Raw genomic sequence first — 17,749 nt, forward strand, 5'->3', positions numbered from 1 at the left:
TGCTGTTCCCTCCAGTGCTGCGCTTATGGTGTGCGGGTGTTGCTGACATCGACGTCATAAGATGCGCATCACAGCCATACGTTGGACCTGCAGGAGAGCCACCCAACTTACTTTCTAGTCGTCCAAACAACGTCCCAAACCTTTCTTACAGTTCTAAAGCGATCAACATGGCGTGGCCTGAAGTTGACAGCACAGCCGCTAACCACTGTGGCAATGCACCACAACGATCACTGACAGCGCCACAAGGCTTGAGCTAAGATGGTGCGAACTCGATATGGAAGTGACCGAAGTAAGATGGTGTAAATCGTTTCCATTGTTTTAGAAGCAAATGATTATATAGAGCTGACATCTCCGCTTCATTGACCTGCCAGTTCTTGCTTGCTATATATGATTAGCAACACCATCAGCAACCAACGCTCACGACACACATCATGTCTTCCAACGACAGCACACAATTCCACGCGCCAGAATCACAACCTACCAAGCGGCGGTCGTCATTTTCAGAAAAGCTCCACAAACTCAGGATGGCTGTATCGCCGACTCACAAGGCTCGAGAAGATATGGACAAGCTGAACCTCCCTCCTGTGAAATTGGAGGCCCGGTATGGACCGGATGGTGAACCACTTCAACCGAAGAACATGGCTGCCAATGCCCAAGCTATTGGATATGCTTGTGCTGGAGCAGTAAGTGGTTCCTGTTAATGAGGTGTAGGGCGCTCAACGCATCGGGATGGTTAAGACTTGGAAGGAAAGGGCTTGTTCCTGTTCGAGGAGTGGGATTGGTCAATTTCACGGTGGTTTTGAGGTTAACAACAAGTATTTGCATTATGAGTGTTTGAACTTTTATAATTGAAGACACCCATCATCGTTGTATGAGACCCTGGAGCACCAATGGGCTGAGAGGCTCTGCTAATATGTGCATCGTTGTCGAATGTCCCGGTCACGAGCTTTGGATCGGTTTATAGTGCCCGGATTGATGCAATCAAGGTGCTCATTAGTCCAAACGTGAAGATATGGACGTCGGCCACCAATACTTCGGCTAGTTGTGAGACATTAGTACCGTCCCCGGGCAGGCAATTAATACAAGATGTGTTGAGCGACAAATTTCCGTCTTTTATTACAACGTACTGTATATGCTAAAGTCAGACTTAAAACGACCAACAAGTGCCAGAACCGCCGTCCCATCAAAGATTCGACGTATCCGGAATTGATGCCCATTCCCAAGCTCGAGATGTCAACCGCCAGCGAGTCGTCAAAGCGTGTAACAGATGAACTCTTTGCCACAGTGCCTCGGGGTGCCACACAGGTTTCTAACTGGCCATTTAGGCACACTGTTGCATCAAAGACTGCTTACTCGTCTGTTTTGTTGAGTCCATTCGACAAAAATTGGGTGCTTTGTCTGGTTGTGCAAAATTGTTGAGCTGTATAAATAAAATTAAGTTGCTTCGTCAGCACCTAAGGCCTTTGCCCTTGTAGCTTAGTGGTAGAGCGTTGCACTTGTATGCACGATATGCAAAGGTCATGAGTTCAATTCTCATCGGGGGCATTCCTTTTTCGCACAGGAAATTATTCTTTTTGCCGAGAACACGTAATGCAGGCTACAGTACATAGTCATACTTGCGTTGCAATTATTTATATCTTTTTTGGCGACACGGCGAAGTGTCGGCTCTTGCTTGTCCCGCAGCTTTTGTGTTTGAGCTTTGCGATGTGAGAAACAAAACAGTGAAGTGGCAGGTGGGGAAAGCGTTTGTTGCACCTGCCCAACCCGAACTACGTGCTTCGATCATCACGAGATATTGGTTTTGCTTGCCCTGTATCGATGATCACGAAAAGCATCAATTGACACCTGCGGCCATCATTACATGCATTTTAGTTCATTCGTGTCAAGTAACGTATTATCGGTCCAATTTGCCGCTTGATTGGAGTTTTCGCATCGTGTGAGTTGAGAAAAATTCCCTACCCTGTAGATAGGCGACATCCGAGACGCGTCTCGTCACAGTTGCAACTATGGATCTTTATTTCGCCCGGATGCACACGACGAGGCCGACCAGGGTCATTGACTGCGCACAACTAACCACGCGCCTCCGCAGTTTACCTCGCCTGCAGTTGGTGGCTGTATCGCTACCGATGGCTGTGGATGGCTTCTCGAGTTGTCGTCAGATCGAAGGGCCACGAGTTTCTCTGGTCACGTCCCACACGAACACACAGGAGGCACGCTCCATCATCGGCTGGTTAAACCAAGAGCGAGCCCTCGGGAAAAGTTATGAGGAGGTTTGAAGTGATTCACACTTTCTCTCACATTATTTGAGGATCCACCTCGTCTTGCTCCCACTCTCTCATCCTGCTTCCTCAAGCTCCGACATCCAAAACTACCAGACGGCACCAGACAGCGTCTTGCGGACGATACCTGCATTGCACATCCCCTCCAGGACAAGGGCACTTGGCGTGCGCCTCTTTTTACCCGCCTGGTTTACACGAGGGGAATGGAGTCCCCATGTCAGAGTCCAACGACCAGAATAGAAGATGGGGAAGCACAAGATGAAGCCGAAGAAGCGGATCCACCAGACGACAAGACCAAGCCCTTAAACAACCCATTCGGCACCTAGAGCGTCAATCGCAGACATAAGCGCCACTGACTTTCTTGGTTCCTGGCGGGCAAGGGAGAGCACCAAACACCAGACATGCAATGCCGGCTGGTGCCGCAGAAGTCAATGCCTTCTCCACCTGAGACTGGGATGTCTGGCGCTTGTGCCTCTTCCTTTGGATTCAATGCTCTGGAATCACACCAGACACGGCAGCGGGCGTCGTAGGGTGAGTGTCGCACCCAAGTCGAGCTGAGTGGTTGGAATATACCCATAAGCGAGCGCCGACATTTGCGTCAATACAGTGTTGGACGCGACGTCAAACGTAACAAGGTTGGAGATGTTGCCCCCGATAGAGACGTGATGACTCTGCTGTGACAAGCTCTGCATGGGGTTTCATTTGTAGACGAAACCAGGTCATAATACGAATCGGTGAGGCGAGCAGAACCAACACTGTGTATTGTACGTATCGAATGTAAGGGGTTGGAAGTACCTCACTATTGGGGATGGGCATCTCTGCATATGTCAATCCCAGGGGTCATCACGTTCAGGGGCTACTCCGCGACCTGGCATCCAACGTGAATTATTAAAATTCCCCCCAGACAACCGAGTTATATCTTAAAGAACCAGAACTCTTTTTGGGAAGACGACTAGATGAGAACTGCCTCGAAGAACACGATCGTGCCCTACTTCACAGCCGGCCGGGGGGAGGAAGTTGTGGTGGTCAACATCCCATGTGGATTCCCCGTCACGTTAATTGATGTCGCAGCCGCTTCAGTATACTTCATTCTGCTCCATAGCCAAGTATACCCTCCAAAGACATAGCAACACTGTCATACAAATCGAGACTTGCGCCGGCATTCACTTCTTCATAACACTCTCTAACCTTCGTTCTGCCCCGAATGTATGCACCGGTTGTGGATACATGGATCTGACAGATTATACACTGTTTACACAATAAAGCATCATGAACTGGAGCACGATGTCATGGGCATAATGCAACAATAACACAGTAAGTTCATACTCGGCTCGTGAAACATTAGCCACTCAAAGACATGGATGACAAAACCTGGTCAGACACAAGAGTTGAGCTGTGCTGGTCTTTATCATGTTAGGATTTGGATCCGTCAGAGTAGCTCAGAACATTTCTGAGAAACAATTCATCGTAACAGGATCAAATGTAGTTTGTCCTTTGTGACATGTGAGGTTTAGGGAACACGCGAGAGTACTTGTTCGTGGAACGCCCTAAACTGTGAAGGAAGCTGGTACTAACTGTAACAAGTTTTAGAGCTGGTAGAATAGATGATTTGGAAAGTAAGCTTGTAATCTGATGTGGAAGCGCGGTGTTCTGATTCAGTTGGCTTGTTTGTTGGCCTTGTGAATATTATGGCGCGCAAGTTGACTCATACCAAACCAGTGCCACAAAACAATCACTGATAGCTGTTTGCAGATGGAAATGCTACTGAGCGACGACGACATAAGTGACGTTCACGTGTTTTTGTTTCCTATTGAGGTATTCTCTGCTTTGCCTTTTCATGTTGTCATCCCGCTGGGGAATGACTTCCATCGGACGGAATCGCAAGTTTGCCAGGGACAGTAACTGTCCACGATTTAGCGTGAATCAAAGATGTGCCTCTCTAGCATCTGATCTACATCGTCGTCCTATAATAATGCCAAGGCAGATGTTCACTCTGTAGCGATGTAGAGTATGCGATTCCTGTATGACCTCCGTCGCATTCCCATAGCTGTGATTCTACATTCACCATCTCTTGGTACAGCACGCATCCGATGCTCAACAAATGCAAAGCAACAGGCTTTCGACAGATTAACTGTCACGGTGCAACATTATCCGGAGTTTCTGCAATGCGTGGATCACGACGAGCACCAGTGTTTGCTTCAACATCGATCTTGAGGCTCGACCAGTCGTCCCTGGCAGACATATATAATACACGAGAATCCCCTTACAGATATTCTTTTATAACCACCAAGCTCCGGTACACCAAAAACAAAACCAAAAACAAAACAAACATCGCAACCCAAAAAAATCATAGCCATGGCTGCATCTGCCATCATGGCCGCTTCTGAAACCTCGGCCTCAGTTCATTCCGATACACCAGACCTCATGCTTTCAAGTGCATTCCAAGCTACCTGTAACGCGATGTTCAAGTCGCAGTCTATCGACTCTGTCAAAGCATCAACCTCCACGGGTTCCAGCTCCGGCAGCTCCAGCGCTACGTTTTACTCCTTGCCTGACGAAGAGCAACCGGATGAAGTCTCTCCTCAGGCTCTTATCGCCATCGTTGACGGGATTTTGGGTCCGATTCAAGAGCCGTTGCCGGGCTTCGGCCCCCGAAATACGGTTGTTGGTGGCGGTAATAGTGATCCGATCCCTCAACCTCCACCAACACCACCAAGGACGCCGCCTCCTGGTTTCCCTCGTCCTCCTCCCCAGCAGGGCGTGGAACGTGATCATGCGGCACCATGGGATGTAGTCAGTGATGACGAAGAGGCCATGGAGGCTGAATGGGAGAGCCTGTAGATTGGCTTCCTTGATTACATGATCGGTTGGGAGCGTTTAGGTATGATGCCTCCTGCAATGCGTACACCGCGGATACAGTGGATATGACTATGTTCTTCTTATTAATTAATGACTGGGTAACAGGACAATTCTTATTCGCAGCAAAACTATACCGACTCAAAATGTGCATGAGACCCTAGGCAAGGGTTGCCGCAACCATGTGGAAGGACAGTTACGCACCTATTTGCTCATTATTTCTTTCGCTATACCTGAGGTTTCATAGAGATCCAGGGCAGGTAATTGAGACGATGCGACTTTGGAAACCATGGTTGGAGCTTTACAACAACTAGACACGCGCAAAGTTAGATTGGAAAATGCAGAGGATAACGGGCATTGGACTAGATCGATATAATTGCAACCATCTATCGTAGCACAAATATAATTGGTTATTCTCTCTTAGCCTCGTCACTAAAATGGTTATGGTGGCAATTACTCCGGCCTTATACACGGACTTAAGGTACACTCCGAAATGTGCTCGATGTGCAATTATGAGCGGTTTCGCTTTTCGGATTACTTGACTTGACCCACCGAATCCGAGTCGCATCTAATGTCTGGCGGTAGTCATAGGCATGTTTCAATTCCCTGCGCGGTAAATGCCGTCTCGATTCTCAACTCCATCATGAGCATCATTAGCCCAATAGTGAGATCCACTGTGACCGTGACGACATTTCAGCGGGGAACATCATCACTATTAGAATGTGACAGGTCGGAGTGGTGAAACGTGAAGCAAAACTATAAAAGCAGCTTCTTCCCTCAAAGCTCATAAACTCATGCACCATCTAACCTGCAAGAGCAACCTCACCAAACCTCTCACCATGCCTCCTCACCCCGATCCAGCCGCGCAGAAATTCACTGCCACAAGCCACCACGATACATATCCGTCCATCTCCAAGTCCGATCACACCGGCAGGACAGTCTTCATCACTGGCGCATCAAAAGGAATTGGTCGCGCAACTGCCATCTCATTTGCGAGAGCCGGCGCGGCAAACATCATCGTCGGAGCACGTTCAAACCTCGACCAGCTCGAGAGAGATATCCAGGAAGCGGCGTCATCAGCAAACCACTCAACCAGAGTGATCAAGCTTTCGCTAGATGTCACGTCTGAAAAAGAGGTTGATGCCGCGTTTGAAGTTGTGAAACAGCACGTCTCATCTATTGACATCCTCATCAACAATGCGGGATACCTAGAAGAGTTCAAGCCAGTTGCCGAATCGAACAGATCAGAGTGGTGGAAAACGTGGGAAGTCAACATAAAGGGTCTTTACCTCGTCACTCAAACCTTCCTACCTCTCGTACTGAAAAGCGATGCCAAAACTCTCATCAATGTGAGTTCCATTGGTGCACTGCGAAACCGCTTCGGAGCATCAAGTTACCAGACTACAAAATCGGCCGTGCTTCGTATAACGGAGTTTTTGGACCTGGAGTATAAGGACCAAGGGCTTCTTGCGTTTGCCATTCATCCAGGAGGCGTGCCTACTGAGTTGGCGCTGGGGATGCCCAAAGATTCGCATGGGGTGCTTATTGATACGCCTGAGTTGGCGGCGGATACGGTTAGTTGGTTGACGCAGGAGAGGAGGGAATGGATTGCGGGGAGGTATGTGAGTGTGTGCTGGGATATGAATGAGTTTGTGGGAAAGAAGGATGAGATTGTTGAGGGGGATAAGCTGAAGATGAGAATTGTCATTTAAATACAATGGTGTTGGTGATTGGAACTTGGCTATTACATTTTCTGATCTTGGAGGATGACGGACAGCTGTGAATGAAACAAAGTTGCTGTCGATCCGACGTCCCATTCCGGCAAAACGGCCATAATGAACGGAGGTCTAGTTATTGGCGAGTTTACGACTGCCTTGCATAAGTTAGTTTAAGCAACTATATGTCTGTAGAGTTATTTACCCTCAAGTTCCTTCTCGCCATGAATGTGCGAAGCCATATCTCACTTTATTTGCCTACGTTGCCACCAAAACCGTCTCAATCAGTTGCCAAGAGCATAACGACGCACTTCACCATAGCTGAAGTGAGCAACCCATGTAGTTATTATGTTGCATTAGTGGCTGACTAGGTCAATCGGCATCCGCCGCCCGCCCGCAGCTCAAGTTCAGCTAACGCGACCTTCCCGAGGCGGCAGACAACTCACTCGCGACCGCATCAGACACGCTATCCAATCGAGTTAACAAACTCATCGAGTCCTTAAGGAATAAATACCTTGGTAATTTGCAAAATGCAAAATATTTTGAGTTATCTTACCGCGGCCTTATCTGTCGGCCAAGCTCCTCTGAGCGATGTCCCGCTCAGCACGCGTAACTACTGGATGAGCAGGGCAAACGCTGCTCTTCACGAGGTCACCGGAAATCCATGTCCCGCCCAGGCCTTTGGATCTGTGATTGTGAATCACACAGCTGGCGGACTGGGTGAGCTCATCTGTATTGGGGCCAACAATGTTTTGTCTGGCAATCCGACCCTTCACGGTAGGCGTCGCTAGCTCACAAGACATTGAATCGAGAAGCTCACCACTTGCATTGTAGGAGAAACCGCCGCAATCAACAACTGCAGTGCTATTCTGACGGACCCAAAAGGGCCGTACAAGCTGTCGGGCCAAGAGACGCTGACGGCTTGGGCTGATCTCACGTTGTACACCAACGCCGAGCCGTGTCCCATGTGCGCGACGGCCATACGTTGGGCAGGCTTCAAGGAACTCGTATTTGGCAGTAGCACCAAATCCTTAAAGGAATATAACTGGACCTTGATAAGTCTCTCCGCGGAGGGGTTGTTCAAGTACACAAATGGCTTGCCGAGCAAGACGGCAGTCTTGGGAGGTGTCTTGGCGAATGAAACGGATGCGTACTTCAAATGGCAGTTTACTGGGGGGTCGGATTGCCCTCCTGGGTGTAAGAAGGAGGGATCAGAATGTCGTGCCAAGGTTGGTGGACATGCAAAGTCTGAGGAAAACAGACAAGCGGCGGGCTATTGGAGTTGGTTGAGCAAGATGTGAGAGGTAAGACTTGGGGAGCGAATGCACAACGGGAATAAAGGAGGGAAGTAACTGTTTTTGATGGTGGCTTGAAGTGACTCAGATTGAAGGACGACATTGGCTTTGACTGAGCACAATCCCGGGACGTGAGATGGAGCAATGTCTATAATGTAATGCTGAGACCGTTCCAACAGAGCCAAGGTCGCAGACGATGTTAGCTCTCCTGTATATTTCCCGCTGAGGCTTTTGCAGATCTTGAGGGGGACCTTTCAGAGATGAACAACATGTCTGACAGGTCGGTTTGGTAGCCGGAATTGGTGGCAGCTGTCTTGATTTTTGTGGCAGTGCAGACACGAGGTGGTGGGAATGGGGAGGCAATGAGATACATGTTTAGGGCAATACTATATGTGAGCTTGTGTTAAAAATGTATACCCTTAGTTCTTCCATTTAAATCCGGGATGTTTCCAGTCCATATCCTGAATCTCCTGTATAGTCTTGCCCTCCAGCTCCGCTGTGACATCTAATCTTTCTCTCCTCGCATTATCTTTCTGTATCCAGAAGTATAGCACTATTGCAATACTAATTATGATCACCTGCGCAGCCAAGTTTAAACCGTTTCCAATCATATAATTCGGCGCATCTGACGGAACAAACGCCCACGTTGACACTAACCCACCAATATTGCCCATCATAACGTTTGTCGCAATAGCTGACGATTTAGCCGTGTCAGATATAACGTTTGCCGCAGCATGAGAATTTGTTAAGGCCCCATATGTAAAAATGCCCGAGAATATAATAAATATAGCTGTATACCGCACAACTGGGTTGGTTGAAACAAGAAAAAGAATATAGCCAAGAACTGGTAGCGGGGCACAGAAAATAAGAAAGACGCCTCTTTGGTTTAGTCGCCAGGAAATACAACACGTTCCCGCACAGGCAATTGCGCCAACCACACACGGTGGTACAGTAAGTAGTTGCTGGTTGGAAACCGTCTGCTTAGGGAAGATGGCTCTAACGATAGTTGGCAGGAAGAAGGGGGCGCTGGTAACAGAAATACTGCCGAGAAGGAAAATAGCAGACGTCGGCAGTACAACGGGGTTAAGAATACCTCGGCGGATTTTCTCCCAGCTAAACGCATCGACAAGCACAGTGGTAGCAATTCGTTCGGATTTAAGACGAGCAACGGCGAGCTCTTTCTCGGTCTGAGTAAGCCAAAATGCCGTCTCAGGTCTATTAGGGAGGACAAAGAGACATATTATGCCAAGGACGATAGTTGCAGTACCTCCAAAAGGCAAATATGTCAGATGAGACCTGTTGGTACATGTGTAAAGGTAGAATCAGTGGCACTAACCTTCAATAGCAAAAATCATCCGCCATGTGTGCAAGCTGCCAAAATTGTTGAGCCTTAAAATCGCTGAGGCCAACAGCCCACCAAATGCACCAGCTAGCGCAGCTGAGATGATGAATAGGGACACTCTGAATGTCAATTCGTTTTGACGATACCATCTTGATAAGAAGTAAACTATTCCTGGCATCATACCAGCCTCAAAGATGCCAAGCAAGAAGCCAATCGTACAAAGAGTGGAAAAATTAGTGACAAAAGCAGTACATGTGGTAAGTATGCCAAAGCCTAAAGTTATAGAAGGGATAAGCCATCCAGGTCCCACGTATTTGCAAAGTATATTGCATGGGATTTCGAAGAGAATATATGAGATGTAGAAGACGGATAGGGCTGCATTATAGTCGTAGCCGTAAAGCTTAAGGTCCTTTTCAAGACCGGCCAGACGAGCGTTACCTAGGGTCTGTGAGTGGTCATCCACGTTGGAAATGTGTAGCCTTGGAGAACGCTTACCGATATTAGCGAGATCAATGTAGGCAAACACTACAGTTTTGTCAATTGAATGTGAAAATTAAGGTTTAAAGAGTCTGGTGGATGGTAAAGCGTACAGTACAGCAGGCTGATAAGAGGCATCAGGGCAAAGTCCATCTTGAGACGTATTCTGGATTCCTCCTTGGGATCTGTGACCACAAGCGAGTGGCCATATCTGACAGCTGGTGTTAACATGAAGTCTTTGTATTGCTGCTTATAGCCACTAAACCGGAAGATCAACTCACTGATTCGTCGCCTGATGCTGTAGAGTTTCCACACAACACGCATCGTGCTCAAGCTTCTTATCAACAATTGACTCAGCCACAGTGACTGTGCAAAATGAGACCAAAAGGGGCTAAGAGATGCAACTTGATCGGTGTCACTGTTCACTCATCATGATTTTGCCATGATGTGTGGAGGACAAGATGTTAAAATACTTGTCGGTAGTCCTCCATGTCGGATACATGATTTCAGGCGATGCGATGCGTACCCGCTTCAAACCCAACGTCTGACGGTCTATAGCCCAATGAAGTGTCAACGGCATCATCCGAAGAGGTCAGTGTTAAGTTGACTTTCGCACTAGTTAATAGTCAAAATATCTGCTCTGCTCATGGTGCCTGCGTCCCAACAAGGTACTCTATGGGACTGTGCCGCACCGCCGGGCGTCGTGCCGGTGGTCTGGAACACTGGGAACAAGCAACGCCTCAGCTTGGCGGCATCAGTTAATCTGCCATGATTGGATTCAGCTGGCCGGCATTTACTTCCCCCAAGACTCCTGACGAGTCAGTCATGGGCTGCATTGTTGGAATGACATAAAACTAACCTCGAGCAGCCAACTGCCAAACGGTGCGTGCGTTGACTATGTGATACCCTGCAAACTGCAATGTTCCCTACACGTATTTTAGCGAACCGGGATGGCAATCTTACCATGGCCCAAATGGAATCAGCCATGAGCAAAAGGTCTAGTCGGTCACGCACCAAGTAGCATCAAGGGCTACTGCCCGATGATTGTAACCCGACCAGGAGAAAATGGTAGCAGTGTTTCGTTTCTCTGGTTCCTCAGACTGTGGCGGCAAAGTAATTCCCGACGATGCTCACGGTTGAAGAGACATTGAGATCAAAATAGCACCTCCACAACTGATAAATAGCCGTTGACAAGGGCTTGCTTAAAACGCGGGGGCGGCCACTGACGGATCAATCCGTACATGTAGTGCTCGGAAACGGATTGTCAGCTACTTTAAGTATTGCGCACCGTTCAAGCCACTTTAACACGGGCTACTTCCGCGTAGATACCAATGTGGCTGCTAAGGGAGCAACATTAACATCAATACTAGGTGTGCCTGGTCTATCTATTGTTGTGCCTGGTTCGTAGTTTCATGGATATCACAACGATAGCTATGGATACCAGTTATTGACAGAGGGAGTTGATTGATTAACTTGACTATCTGAAGGAAAGCATACTGGGGCATTGTAGAGGCAGCTCTACCACTCTACTAGGTAGGGTAGAGGAAGTATCTTCTCTGCTCTACCCAAGTAGAGTAGAGTAAAAATGGGTAGAGCTACCCACTCTACCTACTCCTGATTAGTTATTTGGATCTTATCGTTTAACAAGATTGTAAGATTAAAGATGCTAAAGTCCTTGGGTAGTCCCACTCAGCGTATTAACGACCAGAAGCCTTTGAAATATCCCACCAGACATGCATAGTCCCATGTATCCCCCGCAAATAGCTTCCTCGATATGTTCCGTAGCTTGCCAAGAGCACAGCCTCGGCTTGGTTGTCCGTTGACCGCTCTGAAGACACAGTTCTCGGATGGGCTTGACTTATTCCGGTAGGTCGGTATGATGACCTCGGATGCGCCCGAAAAGCCGCCAAAAAATGCTGAATAAGAAGCGCCCAGTATTCGAGTCGACAATCTGTGTTGTTCACAGCGAATAAAGGGTGAAAAGACGGGTAGACTGTAGCAGTATGGGTTTTATCAAACTTTATCTCATGCTTCTCAAGTGTGTATTAGAGGTCGTACTCGGGGCCGTGAAAGTTGAAAGATACTTGTATTAATCACTTGGCCAGTTATCAATGTTCAGGAGTCTCCGGTCAATGTTGTGTAACGTGTGCCTATGCAGGCATGCTACATGCATACTGTCTTGTTTGCCATGTCTGGGGTGCCAATCAATCTTATGCATATCTGTGCAGCACCAGTGTGCCACAATGTAAAGTGTAAACTCGTTGCAAGGTGTCTGTCGATATTCGCCGAGAATTCCCGAGAATAGATGATGTCTGTGTCGGACTTTCTCCGCCATCGATGTTTGCCTTGTGAGAGTATTGCAAATGCCACACAATTGCAACACCAACGTCATCAAATTGCGGATGGACCAACTATTTTGGTAAACACCTGGCTCATCATCGGTTCGTCGGTAGTTAAAACAACTCAGTTACGGCTCGTCCCCGCAGCTGAACCTGCGAGATGCACATCTCTGGGACGCTGGATATTCATTTTACCAATGGAAACCGGAATCACCTCCCAAAAGATGACGGAACCACGGTAGCAATTTCATCCAGAGTGACTTATCACAGATTTGTAGACGAAATGACGCAAACGATTCATATATCGGCGCCTCGCTGTCGGATGCACATCCGTGGCTGCCTACGAACAAGCATAAGATGCCTCTGAGCCTTGCCATTGCTGTTAACCGCTGATCCTACCACTCCACAACTACAATTTCGGTAGAATGCTACCAGAAAGTAACGTCTTCGGGATAAAGACGGAGAGGAAAGAACCGGGGTCGACATGCATGCCGCTCGGAATGGTAATTGAGCCAGCCACAATGATGCACAAACGGGAGCAAATAAGCCCTGCAGTACAACCCAGTTCTGCACCTGAACCACATCTAGTCTTGACTAACAGCGGACTGCGGCATGAAATCCCAACTTTTTAATATTGCCTAACTCCGATGGGAATAGTGTGTACGACTGGTTTCCATATACGGCGTTATCAGCTTGCAAGTAGGAGCTGGACTTCCATATGGGATATTGATGTGAATGACGCGGAAGTTCCCAAATCTAGACTTATCGAGGTTGAGGAAAATGTAACCCTCACATTGTTGATCGGCTACGACCCATTGACGAATTGGAGTTGATGGTTGACGACGTCAACCTCGTTTTTCCTTGGAACAGCCAGCCACGCATAGACATGGTGCCGCCTGTGCCGTCTATGGCTGATGATACGCTGCGCTTCTTTTCATCAAGGCATGTCTAGTTTTCTCACCTGACGCTAGCGATGAGAATATCACAGCTGAAAACGGTGAGGTGAGGAGGAATGCAGCTGCGGGCTGACGTGGGTGTTCTACAAACATCTGATGTTGACGCTCTTTCAAGTTTAAATATAAAATAGTTCGTGCCAATGGCATCAGTAAACCTCAGACTTCCAAGCCACCTACAACTACAAATCATTCTCTACCCAGTACAACTACTCAAACATGAAGAACGTCCAGCTCGGCCTACTTGCCCTACTTGCCCAGGCTTCCGTCCTCGAGGCCAAGGGCTATAAGAAAAACATCCCCACATATGAAGTTGGCCCGGGTGCCGTCATTGATGGAAAAAGCATTACCTATAACGACCCTGACTGTGATGAGGGCCTGGATTGCAAAGTTACCAGGACTTGCAACACTGCCGGCACGGCTCCCGTCCTGAGTGCCGACAAGAAGTACTTTGCCTGCTGTGCAGCAGGTCAGCGGCTCCTTGGCAGTCCCCAGACAGCATTCGACTGCTGCGCTGATGGACATGACTTGGTGGGTAGTCCTGAGACTGGATATCACTGCTGCCCTACTGGGTACGAGTTTGATGGCCAGCAGTGCAAGGAAGTCTGCAAGAACGGCAAGAAGCTCGTCGATGGGAAGTGTGTCTGCCCTGACGGGACAGTCGAGGGACCTGATGGAAATTGCAAGGAGAAGCCCAAGCCTGGCAAATGCGACTCTGGCCTAGAGACTGGTGAGTTTCGATGACAAACGTACAGCCCTATGCAAGACGTAACTGACTTCCTGTCTCTATAGGTAAATGCTACATGCTCAAGGCCGAAAACGGCAACAGACTCGGTCTGCGCAACGATAATGTCTACTACTCTGCCCCAGACAGCATGATTCAGCGATATGGCAAGTTCCAGCTCTGTGCTGATGAGAAATGCGCCCCCGGCCAAGCAGTCGACCCGTCGAGCCAAGTATACATCCGTGATACGTACGGAGATTTGGCCACGGGTGCCAACAAAGGACAATGGCTTAACAACGCCGCCAATGGTAACCACATTGGTCGAACACCAACCTTTGCCAACGCTGGCAAGTTTTCCATCAGCAAGTGGCCCTGCGGCAAGTACTGTCTGGGTGGTTTCACTCAGGGCATTGGACCGGCTTGTCCTGCTGAAATCCCCGCCATGACCTTTTACTCGCAGGATCCTCAGATGTGTGTTGCCTTTGAGTTTACAGAGGTGCCCTGCGATCTTAAGGCGGATGCGAATAACTGCATCTGGAAGAATGGGGACCAGTGCTGCAACAGGGTTGATTGCACGAAGAAAGGTGAATAAACCTTTTGGATTTCATCAAGCTTGAGCATGTGCACAGGGGTAGGAGAGAGGCTGGGGTTGTTGAGAGTTAATAGGAAATGTAACTGGACCATCACTCATGGGTTATTCCTTTTGTATTGACATTGACTACAAATTTTTGCTTTGTTACTGAGTAGCTAGCTAATATGCCACGTTGTCCAAAACAATAGTAAAAGACAGAAGCCTTTTCGGTGTGGATAGAAAATATGCTACAAAGTTCCTTGTCGTAGGCGCCAACTTGATTCTGGTGGGATTGATTGGCAAGATGACTAAAGATAATGTGTCTCGCGTGCTACCAGAGCAAGACGACATCAACGAAATGAACAAAAAGTTGAGTTCGTACATGTTTTGGGATGCCATGTTTCCGCATAGACCGGAAACTCCACTGCCTCGCGAAGACATTCATTAGTTCTAGAAAATGTTCTTACTTGTCTACTATTATTACGAGTTCATTACCTAGGTATCTGACATTGTGGTTGGTCAATGAGCATCTCACTAATGCAGCGTAACAGTACCAATTACATTATCTAATGCCACCACAATTTCAAAAAAACGTCATGCAAAGCTTACGTCTTGTCTGGGCACTCGTATTCGGTTGCTGTAACATAACTCTATCGATAAGCACTAGTTTTGAGCTATAATCTGCCGGCATCAGCAAACTTCACGCCCGTAGCCGGGTCCTCGTCATATGCTGGTTGAATCCTTCGCTCCTTTAATCACATGGTAACGCCTTCGAGTTGTTCCTGAAACGTCTAAACAATCATGCAAAAACAGGAGAAGAAATCTTCAACAGAGAGCCCACCAGAGGACCAGGGATCAACTACCGCGACAGAAATCAAGAGAGAAACTTCTCCGCCTCCCGTGGTGGGGAATCGTAAGCCTCGACAAAAGCGCTGGGCACCAAAGTTGAAAACAGGTTGCAAGACGTGTCGGTTAGTTGTCTTGTGTTCTTAAGATATGATGAAATGTTCTCATTAATCGGGATAACAGGACACGTCGAGTGAAATGTGACGAGACGAAGCCTTACTGCAAACAATGCACATCGCGGGGAAAATGGTGCGAAGGATATGGCATAACTGCGGCCATTCTGCCGACTATGCTATCTGGGAGCTCTCAACAATCTAGTAACTCGGTTATGCTTGCGCCTATACTTCCTGCTCGGGGGCAGTCTAGTCGTAGCATGGTACAGCAACATAACCGCCCGTTACCAAAAGTAACGGCTGAGCCGGTCCCTCCTAGTTGGAACCTTATGGAAGCGTTCCGATACTGTCTGTTCACCAATTTCATCAATAGAGATTCTAACATGGATCGAAGAAGCTGACTTTTTGAACCTAGTCTATGGCATCATGGCCCCAGAATACATGGAAAACTCGCTTGGGGATAGCCAGTACGATTCCCAATTTCTCGCACCACCAACCTTTATCATCGAGCATAGTTTCCTCATGGTTGTTACTGCGCATCGTATCAGAGCTGCAAGTCAGATGAGTGGTTTGCTACCTGCCCCCGATCAGATGCCGGCCATTTCCCACATTTGGGAGAGGTTTCACCACCACATGATACAGTCTCTTGATAATGTGAATCGACAAATTAGTGGCCCGGATGTGGCAATAGGAGTGTTTTATCGCATCATGGATATTCTGCATGTTGAGGTATGATAATCTTCAATGTTTAGCAGTATAGTTTCATTTGTCTCGTAAGTTGCTAACTCAAATTCGCAGCTCACTCTACTGAGCCCAACTTGGCGTGGCCATATTGAAGGTTGCGCAACTTTGATACGACTTTATGGCGGCATCCACAGAGTCCTGAGACTAAGCATTGGCAAGCCATCACCAATTCTGGCAATCCAACTGATACTCATGTAGGCGCTTTTGACATGACGGATTTTTCTGTGGAATGAATCTGACTATGACTTTCTAGCATCGCCACCCTGGCTAATACGACTGGTCCATCTAACAACCAAATGGGAGGGTTCTCTGACTGGAGCGAGCACGATATACGGACCGTCTACTCTACCACCATGTACTCCGAAGTACCTTGTCCGACAGAATTGTTCCTCAATATCATGGAAATTTCCCGTTTGCGAGGCCTTGTTGCTACCTTAACACCACCCTACTCCGACGCCATCTGGCCCGCTATTTCCAATGTCTTCAACAAGATTGACAGCTTCGTTCCCGAGAACTGGACTGAGCCGTACACTGTACCAGACAAACCTGAAATGACTCTCATTGCACGAATTTACAAATCTGCAACAACTTTGTACGCCGTTTTATCACTGCCACCGCCGCCGATTATATCACGAACTAAAGGTCCGAGCCAGGCTGCGAGTGAGGCATCATATAAGCGGTCGAAAATTGCAGCTCGTGACCGCCTTTTTCAAGAAACGGTGGAAGCAATGGCGACTCTCAAGCCTAATCTTTCTTTGTGCTGGCCACTGGCGGTGCTTGGAGCGTCACTCGTCGATGTTGATGGGGAGTCACCTGAAAGGACGTTTGTGGAGAAGAGTCTCCGGACAATTAGCCGCACTCCGCAGGTTTACTATGGCCCAACTCTGTCACTGGTCAAACTGATGGCGTTTTGGAAATCTGGAAAGACGGGCTGGGATGAGTGCTTTGATGAGCCTTGCTCGGTCATGGCATGAGTGGTTGTGTTATGGGTTCGAGTGGAAAGACGCTAAACTGGTGGAGTATCATTGGGGTGTTTACTCAGAGGACCTTCGGAGAAAAGGCAATTTGTACTGATCTATCTGGCAACCGCTTGAACGCATCCTGCGATGCTAGCCTAGGAGGCGATTCCACCTCTCTGTCTTGGCAGATATGCAGTTGCCTTGGCACCTAGGGCTGTCTCAAGCTTCATGACATCAATACCAACATTTACCGTTGGGTGGGAACTTGAAACGGAAACGTCCGACATTTGAATGGGTCGGTATGACCTCATATCAGCATTCAGCTTCAGCTGAAGAGCGGCATAATGACGCTTAGCTGCTGGTGTTGGCCCTTCTTCACCAGATTTAGAGTAGTCTATTACGCAGACATAACAGACTAGATGGCTTTTTGAGTGATGTTACATTTGTTTTGTTGGTGTAAAAAGTATAAAAAGCATGGCTTGTCCCAGGTTCATGTAGCTTCACACATCAAACATTCACTAACTTTGACATACGAG

The 17,749-nt window shown here is 48.0% G+C and overlaps 6 protein-coding genes across 6 annotated transcripts; all 6 read left to right on the forward strand.

Moving 5' to 3' along the window:
* Positions 1-431: 431 nt before the first annotated feature.
* VFPPC_13504 (hypothetical protein) lies at positions 432-2,266 on the forward strand (the record flags this gene model as incomplete). Its single annotated transcript, XM_018291279.1, has 2 exons — positions 432-683; positions 2,090-2,266. 2 exons carry the CDS (start codon positions 432-434, stop codon positions 2,264-2,266), a joined length of 429 nt encoding a protein of 142 aa, XP_018147878.1.
* A 2,386-nt stretch (positions 2,267-4,652) lies between these two features.
* On the forward strand, positions 4,653-5,120 carry VFPPC_03655 (hypothetical protein; the record flags this gene model as incomplete). The annotated part of the gene is made up of 1 exon (XM_018283131.1): positions 4,653-5,120. One exon carries the CDS (start codon positions 4,653-4,655, stop codon positions 5,118-5,120), a length of 468 nt encoding a protein of 155 aa, XP_018147879.1.
* Positions 5,121-5,974: 854 nt separating this feature from the next.
* VFPPC_03656 (oxidoreductase, short chain dehydrogenase/reductase family) lies at positions 5,975-6,847 on the forward strand (the record flags this gene model as incomplete). The annotated part of the gene is made up of 1 exon (XM_018283132.1): positions 5,975-6,847. The coding sequence occupies one exon, from the start codon at positions 5,975-5,977 to the stop codon at positions 6,845-6,847; it is 873 nt and encodes a 290-aa protein (XP_018147880.1).
* A 533-nt stretch (positions 6,848-7,380) lies between these two features.
* On the forward strand, positions 7,381-8,151 carry VFPPC_03657 (nucleoside deaminase; the record flags this gene model as incomplete). The annotated part of the gene is made up of 2 exons (XM_018283133.1): positions 7,381-7,627; positions 7,685-8,151. 2 exons carry the CDS (start codon positions 7,381-7,383, stop codon positions 8,149-8,151), a joined length of 714 nt encoding a protein of 237 aa, XP_018147881.1.
* A 5,324-nt stretch (positions 8,152-13,475) lies between these two features.
* VFPPC_03659 (cysteine-rich secreted protein) lies at positions 13,476-14,572 on the forward strand (the record flags this gene model as incomplete). Its single annotated transcript, XM_018283135.1, has 2 exons — positions 13,476-13,986; positions 14,049-14,572. The coding sequence occupies 2 exons, from the start codon at positions 13,476-13,478 to the stop codon at positions 14,570-14,572; spliced, it is 1,035 nt and encodes a 344-aa protein (XP_018147883.1).
* A 780-nt stretch (positions 14,573-15,352) lies between these two features.
* On the forward strand, positions 15,353-17,228 carry VFPPC_03660 (C6 zinc finger domain-containing protein; the record flags this gene model as incomplete). The annotated part of the gene is made up of 5 exons (XM_018283136.1): positions 15,353-15,522; positions 15,581-15,858; positions 15,926-16,239; positions 16,309-16,448; positions 16,508-17,228. The coding sequence occupies 5 exons, from the start codon at positions 15,353-15,355 to the stop codon at positions 17,226-17,228; spliced, it is 1,623 nt and encodes a 540-aa protein (XP_018147884.1).
* Positions 17,229-17,749: the final 521 nt, after the last annotated feature.

The sequence above is a fragment of the Pochonia chlamydosporia genome, chromosome 2, assembly GCF_001653235.2.
Source record: "Pochonia chlamydosporia 170 chromosome 2, whole genome shotgun sequence".
NCBI lineage: Eukaryota > Fungi > Ascomycota > Sordariomycetes > Hypocreales > Clavicipitaceae > Pochonia > Pochonia chlamydosporia.